At 27.9% G+C, this 8,487-nt stretch overlaps 1 protein-coding gene across 1 annotated transcript; it reads right to left on the bottom strand.

The window, feature by feature from the left end:
- Positions 1-230: 230 nt before the first annotated feature.
- LOC131631084 (zingipain-2-like) lies at positions 231-1,550 on the bottom strand. The gene is made up of 2 exons (XM_058901867.1): positions 1,068-1,550; positions 231-991 (listed from the first exon to the last, which is right to left on the bottom strand). The coding sequence occupies exons 1-2, from the start codon at positions 1,483-1,485 to the stop codon at positions 414-416; spliced, it is 996 nt and encodes a 331-aa protein (XP_058757850.1). The 5' UTR covers positions 1,486-1,550; the 3' UTR covers positions 231-413.
- Between the last annotated feature and the right edge of the window lie 6,937 nt (positions 1,551-8,487).

Here is an 8,487-nt window from a genome sequence, read left to right on the forward strand (position 1 = left end):
ATAAAATTGTTTCTCTCCTCTTTTATCTCAACCACCCCCATGATGCCAATTAAAAATGAAATTAAAATTTAAATAAATTTATATTATCTCTCTTTTTATTGGTTGTGCCTAAAAATATGGATTTAGGTTCGTATCCATGCAAGTATTTCTCTTCTTCATCTATATATACTAATACCTTTTTGTTCAAAGTTGTCTTGAATGCTAATGAAATGTATTCAAACTCTAAAGCATTATAATAATAAATATGTTTCTTTGATTTATATAAATAAGATTAATTTCATCACAACAGAAGCACAAACACGAAGAAGCCAAGAGCTTCAGAATAAGGAAAACTTGGACAAAACTACATCACTTATAGTTACTTATAGCAACGCAACAAGAACAGATAAAGTGAAATTCATTTGAAAGTATTACTATATAGTAGGATAAGAAGCATGTGCAGCAATGCCACATTGACCTTCAGGGTCACCATTTTCCCTCAACACCCTCATGTACCCTCCTTCACCCCAATCTTTACCCCATTGATTCTTAATCAACCAATACTTTGTTCCATCTTCCGTTACTCCATAACCAACTGCTGTAACTGCATGGTTGAAGGATGTTCCACATGTTCCGGAATATATGCCTTCCTTGTATGACTGAAATTCACTACCAACTTTGATTCCAACTGATATTGGTTGTTGTGCTATAGCTTGTAGTAGTTGTTGTTCATCATTAGCATCTACAAAACTAGTTATTTGGGCTGCGGTTGTCATCTGATCATTTTTTTGGCATGTTTGTTGAACTTCTTGGTATGGATAATCTGCTTCACTAGCGATACCATTGGTTTGTATTATAGATTGGAAGGCACTATCCATATAACCTCCACCACACCCATGGCTCTGTTGATCACAGTCAAGCAATTGTTGCTCCGACAATGAGATCAAGTTACCAGCTTTGATTTTCGTAATACCTTCTACAGCTGCCACAGCTGAAAATGCCCAGCAACATCCTACAACACATATTTAATAATATCAGAAGATGAAGATTAGTTCCTTAATATGAAAAACAATTTTTATGTAACTTACCACAATTGCCTTGGTTCTTAACATCAGTGACAGCTCCCTGTTCTCTCCAGTCTAAGTTGGTTGGAACATTATCATTAACATCGAACAGTATTGCATTTGACCCCAACTTGGAGGAAGAAAGTTGGTTTGGAATCTTAATTCCGGTATGTGAAGCAATAAACTCTTCACTAGTCAAATCAGAATATGGATTTAGGCCAAGCTTGTAACTCTTGTTACCAGCATTGTTAAATTTTTCTATGTATTCCAAATTCTCTTTGAATATTTGTAAGCGTTTCTCCATTTCAACACTATCTGTGTATGTGCGTCCGTGTTTGATCATCCATTGCTGATGTTTTTCGGCAACAGATGATTCATAGAGTGTGCGAGACATAGCACATGCCCACAAGATCATGATACAAACAATAATAAGAAACTTCATATTTGAGTAGCTAGATATTAAAGAGAATGTTTTGTGAAAAACTAGATATGAAGAAAAGTAACATTAGATATCACTATTTATAGAATTTAAAATCCAGTTTTCTAACGTAACAAGAAAGAAATTGCGTGAGTCAATAAAGGAAATTATAGTATAACAGACAAAAGAAGAGGAAATTTTGTTCTTGGCGAAAATCTGGGTATACATGAGTAATACGTTTGTTAGTTTAAGGTTGATTTGTAAACGTAAATATCACTTCCTCTTTGTATGATTCAGCCAATAAATATACTTCCCATATAATATAGAATCATTCAAATATGTGTTATTTATTAAAAATATAAATAATTTTTAGAGATTAAACAGAAGTTTTTATATTTTTTTCTTTTGCAAATTTAAAGATGCTGATTTCATACCATACAACGCCATTTAAAATACAGTATGTTATTATCTTTTAGTTTGCCATTTAAAATACATTATGTTATTATCTTTTAGTTCATAAATATAGGAGCCAACCAAACTGAAAGATTTTAAAATAAAAAATTCATTCTATAGACGGGTATGTTTGTTTTAGTTTTAAAAAAAATATATTTTTTTTGTAATTTTATAAATAAATTTTATAATATCATTTTTTATTTTTTATAGTTATGTTTTTTAATTGAAAAATTAATTTTGATATTCTATAACATAAGTATAACTTATTGAAGATCATATTTAGTCGAAATTGTACATTTATTTAAAAAGTTGTATTTCAAAAATAATTTAATTTTATGAAAAAATATTTGAAATAAATTTAAAATTAAGTAATTTTTAAAAAATTTGATATCCGAAAAAAGTGTCAAAAAGATGATAAAATATTAAAATAACATTTTAAGAATAACTATTAAAATCAAATTTTCAATTGAAACATTATCAAATGTTTCTTTGTAAATAATTTAAAAAAAACTTATGTAGTATTATAAAAATTATTTTTAAAAAAGCCAAAACAAGTGGGCCAAAAAATAGTAGATTAGAATTGCAATTAATTTTCGGGAATTTCTCTGTACACCTACCTCTTAACCTTCTAGGAGTTTCTGACGAAATTCCTGTTTTAACCCATGAATTCGGAGATGCATCTCTAAACGCACCACATTTCATTTTGTTACGGGTGTTTTCAGAGATGCATCTGCGAAAAACCTTTTCTATGTATTCCAAATTCTCTTTGAATATTTATAAGCGTTTTTTCATTTCGACACTATCTATGTATATGCATCCGTGTTTCATCATCCATTGCAGATGGTTTTCAACAACAGATAATTCATATAGTGTTCGAGACATGGTTGTGTAAGCACATGCCCACAAGATCATGGTACAAACAACAATAAGAAACTTCATGTTTTTTAGGTAGATACACTCTGACGAGAATGTTTTGTGAAAAAAGGATATCAAGCCCAGATTCGATCATGGACACGGGACACGAGGAACCTGCTAATATATAAAACATAGGACACAGACACGACCATTTATATTTTATATATTAATATAATAATGTAATGTATGAGCACAATTTATAAAAAGTTTAAAACGAAAAACAAATTATATATATATATATATATATATATATATATATATATATATATATATATAAATATATATATATAAACTTAGTACTTTAAATCAACAAAAAAAAGACATAAATCATAAATCCACAAAAACAAAATAATACAACTAGTCACTCCATATTAATAAAATCAGCCTCTAAACCGTGTAATAAAAAGAAAGAAAAAAAGAATCTGATTGTGTTATTTCTATTTTGGAGAAGTGAAATATGAAAGGTAAAAAAACCTATTTCAATATAAGAAACTTCATGGTACAAACAACAATAAGAAACTTCATGTTTTTTAGGTAGATACACTCAGAAGAGAATGTTTTTTTGAAAAAAGGATATCAAGCCCAGACTCGAACACGGACACAGGACACGAGGATCCTGCAAATATATAAAACATAGGACACAGACACGACTATTTATATTTTATATATTAATATAATAATGTAATGTATGAGCACAATTTATAAAAAGCTTAAAAAGAAAAACAAATTTTACATATATATATATATATATATATAAACTTAGTACTTTAAATCAACAAAAAAAAGACATAAATCCACCAAAACAAAATAATACAACTAGTCACTCCATATTGATAAAATCAGCCTCTAAACCGTGTAATAAGAAAAGAATAAAAAGAATCTGATTGTATTATTTTTATTTTGGAGAAGTGAAATATGAAAGGTAAAAAAACCTATTATTTTTTATAAATAAAAATCTAATAATTATTGAGTTGAGCTTTTTTTTTTTTAAATTAAATTAAAATTTTTAAAGTTAGGTGTGTCCTTTATTTAAAACAAAGTGTCGTATCCGTATCCGCTGCGATTAAATTATTTTTTTCGATGGACACTGCAAAAATATGTCAGATACATGTCATACGAGTATTCGTGTCCGATGCAGCGATACGACTTCTAAATAGCGTGTCGGCGCTTCTAACTATTTATAGAATTTAAAATTTATAGTTTCTGCCGTAACCAAAAGGAAATTGCATGAGTCAGATAAGAAATTTTGCTTAGTCTTAGCATTATTGGATTCTGCCGAATTTGGATTGTCGGTATTATTTTAAGAGGCGTATTTGGATTTAGTAGTACGTTTGTTAGTTTAAGGTTGACTTGTACACTTACTTAGTCTTTGCATGATTCAGCCTAAAAAAAGAATAAAAATACATTATGTCATTACCTTTTAGTTCATAAATAAATGTGATTAAGAAAAATTAGAAGATTTTAAAATAGGAACATTAATTCTATAAAGAATAAAAGTATAAGATTAAAATAGAAATATTTTTGTCCAGTTAACTCTCATATATATATATATATATATATATATATATATATATATATATATATATATATATATATATATATATATATATATATATATATATATATATATATATATATATATATATATATATATATATATATAAATAAAAAGGAATGTATCATATAAAAATGTCATTTTTAAATGAGAATATGAGAATGAATCTGAATTATTAGATTTTAAAATAATGAACTTTCTTAGTGATTTTCTTCACTTTAACCTAAAAACCTTTGGTTGAAATGTGCTGCTTTACACGTTTTTTCAAGAGACTTGTGTTGTTATAATATTTCAATATTTCACAGAATTTGTAGATCAATCTTAATCGTTTTCTTTTAATTTTAAAGATGTCCATTTAAATCATCAACATCAATTAAAATATATTATATTATTACCTTTTAGTCCATAAATATATATATATATATATATATATATATATATATATATATATATATATATATATATATATATATATTCTTTTAAATTTACGCGGTTTCTAACATAATGGAAGGGAAATTGCATGAATACCACATATAGGAAAAAGAATTATAAACACATATAGGAAAAAGAATTATAAACACAATTGTGTATAGAGGATGGAGTAATAAGAAGCTTAGGAAGTACATAACTATCCTAATGCTATAAGAGTGATAGTTTTTTAGTTTGTCTTCATAGTTTCATGATTTTGACAGTAGCTAGATCCTATTTTAGATCGTTTGTAATTACGGTTTTTTGAATTAATCAATGTTATTAATTTCCAAAAAAATAAATATTGATCTATATAAATAATCCAATAAAAAGATATTTATATTAAGAAAATATAGAAATAATCTCACCTTATCATATTTAACATTGGTACGAGTAAAATATTAATTTAAATTTTCCTCGTTACTAACGTACTATAAAAAAAATTTAAAGAAGTATTTGAAATAAATCTAATATAGAAATTTCCATTTAAAATTTACGAAAAATAAATATATACAATATATTAACTGGATAAATATAATATGTTAATAGGATAATTATCAGAAATAGTTCAATTAATGTTCTGAAGATTTTATGTATAAGTTTCTTTAGTCAAAATATTATTAATAAAAAAACATTGATGCCCATATAGTATAAATTTGCCATAAAACAATCATAATAGAAATTTTATATAAATATTTCTAATTCCATTGATTGACCAAATTTGAAGATGTCAGAATCAAACTCTATATCATATATGCTATTTGAATATCATTTTAAATAAAAATATTTTATTAACTATAAACCATTTTATATTCAATACTTTAATAGATAAATTGTTGATAAATTAATTTTATAATTAAAAAGTATTCATTTATTAATGATTAAAAACATTATAATTATTTATTAAAAATTTAACAAATTGATAAACGGTTAGTTATATAAATTTTTAGCTCTTCAACTAAAGAAAACATATTTATTGATATAAGTAATTCATATAAATTAAAATATTTATATTAATCAAAGTTGTTGGGAAAATAACAAACATCGAGAAAAAGAGGAATAAAATAACAACACAAAAGATTAACGTGGAAATTCCAAATCCAGAGAAAAAATCACGACCTTTGTCAATAGACAATTAGAAAATATTTAACTATATTTAACTACATCTCACAAAACAAATATTTAACTACAAAACAAATATTTAACTACATCTTACAACACTCTAATACAAGAGAATAAGAGAACAAAGAAAGTCAAATACAAGCTTAAAGTGCTTTTGACTGGTGCATCTTGTTACAAAGAACTTGAATCCTATATATAGTTTTGGACTCCCTCTTCCTTCAAAAAAAAAGCGATGTGGGGCTTCTTCAACATATATATTTTCAACCAAACCAACAATTTCCACCTTGATTGAAAATAATACGTAAGCTTTCATTGTCGTTACCGACAATCATACTCCACCATAAAGACATAAAGAGTATCAACATGTATATTTTTAACCAATCAACAAATATTAAAGCTACATAAATTTTAGCGACAACAAAATTTTAAAAAATTAAATAATTACGCTTTATAATTCTAAAAGATTACGATAACAATATTTTTAAAGGAATTTTTGACAAAGTTGTAATAAAGAAATTTCTATTTAAAGTTTTATAAAAAATTAATTAAATAATAAATATATTCAGCATATTAAATGGATAATTATAAAAATTGATTAGTTATTATGTGAAAGATTTTATGTATAAAACTTCATTTTTCACAAAACATTATCATTAAAGATTTTATGTATAAGATTTTATTGTTGACTTGACTATGTCTTCTAATTTTCTTTCCAAATCATCTAAACTTCACTTAGGTAAATATTAGAAGCACAAAAGCAGTAAAATATGCTAATGAAAATGTTTCTTTAACTGATATAAATAAGTTGAATTTCATTACAATAGAAGCACGGACCCGAAGAAGCGAAAAGCTTCAGAAAAAGAAAAATTTGGACAAAATATGACACTTATAATTACTTATATATATAGCAACACAACAATAATTGATACTATGAAATTCATTTGACATTAGTATCCATATAACCTCCACCACACCCTAGGCTCTCTTGATCACAGTCAAGTAATTATTGCTCCAACAACGAAATCAAGTTACTAGTTTTGATCTTCGTTTTTTTTTTCAATAAACAATGGAATTAAAGGGAGCAAAAGGGATGCTCCGCCCTGATACAAAAACAGATCACTCATCTTAAAGAACAAAAGCGGAAGAATATTTCAACTATAAAAATTACATAATAACACTTTCTTATAGAAGGAACAAAGCCAACTCCAAGAAGTGTGAACAATCTCCGACATACACTCAATGAAACTAAAATATTCTTCTTTGAAAATGACAGCATTGCGCTTGAGCCATAAGGTCCATATCGTAGCATGCCAAACAACCGCCGCTATCGACCACTTGGTCAATCAATTAAAGCTAGAACAATTGTAGAAGCTAGTAGTCCATGAACTCTTCTAGAGACAAAACATCACCAACACCTAGCCACATAAACACCCTTCGCCAAACACGTATAGTGACATCGCATGTTCTAAACAAGTGCGATAGAGATTCTTTCTCCGATAAACAAAGAACACAAATAGAAGCATTACCCTCTTCCAAAATACCCCTTCTCACCAAATGATCTCTAGTAGAAATTCTATTGTGAATAAATCTCCAACCAAAGAAAAGAATTTTTGAAGGAACTTTGATCTTCCAAAGACGGGATAAAGCCATTACTTTGTTATTATTAAATGGCAGTCCCGAAAGTTTGGCTTTGAAACGGTCAGAGCAAGATTTCACCGTGAAGATCCCATCCAAATTCGGCCTCCACGTGAACCTATCTTCTTCATTACTCATTGCATTAGCTTTCTAACGCTTCGAACGGCGCATAAAACGGAGTTACAGATTAAAAGTTACAACATTTCAAAGTTTCGAAAATGTTCTTGACAGCAGGGTCTGCTCAGCGGACTGGGGTCCGCTTAGCGGAGGCGCGATTATGCAGAAAAACAACAGAGCAAACAGACCTGCGCAAATCCACTTTTACCACCCTAAACCCTTCTCAAACAGCAATTAAACATGTATCAACACGAAATCTACCATCATCTATCATCAAACATCAATCAAATCTCATTTCTAATCACAAATTCATGCATTTTGTTCATAAACCCTAACATTTCTACATAAAGATAATCCATGGTTCAATTATATAATCTAACCCATCATAAACATCATCATTCCAACCCTTAGAGAGTAAGAACCCCACCCTTACCTTATCAAAAACTTCACCTTCTTCAATGGAGTTCTTCTCCTTCAAGCCCTAGCTCTCCTCTTTCTTCCCTTCATTCTCTTATTTCTCTTGTTTCTCTTCTTTCACCAAATGAGAGTTATGTCTCTAAAACCCCAACTCTCTTACTATCCTTCTTTTCTTAATTGGGATTAACCCACAATCCAATATCATATTCTTTTTTTTTTGTGTAAGCAAGATATATTGAAAGGGAGAACTAAGGGTTCTCCTACCCGATTACACAAGAGAACGGGATAACCCGTACAAAAAAGAGAAAATTACAACCAAATAAACTTATGAGAGAAAAAGAAGC

Source organism: Vicia villosa, unplaced genomic scaffold, assembly GCF_029867415.1.
Source record: "Vicia villosa cultivar HV-30 ecotype Madison, WI unplaced genomic scaffold, Vvil1.0 ctg.000772F_1_1_1, whole genome shotgun sequence".
Taxonomy (NCBI): Eukaryota; Viridiplantae; Streptophyta; class Magnoliopsida; order Fabales; family Fabaceae; genus Vicia; species Vicia villosa.

Excerpts from the sequence above, each read along its gene's own strand:
- LOC131631084 (XM_058901867.1), bottom strand. The coding sequence starts at position 1,485 with ATGAAGTTTCTTATTATTGTTTGTATCATGATCTTGTGGGCATGTGCT. Across the intron at positions 992-1,067 it reads TAAGAACCAAGGCAATTGTG|GATGTTGCTGGGCATTTTCA; the intron begins GTAAGTTACATA and ends TATGTGTTGTAG.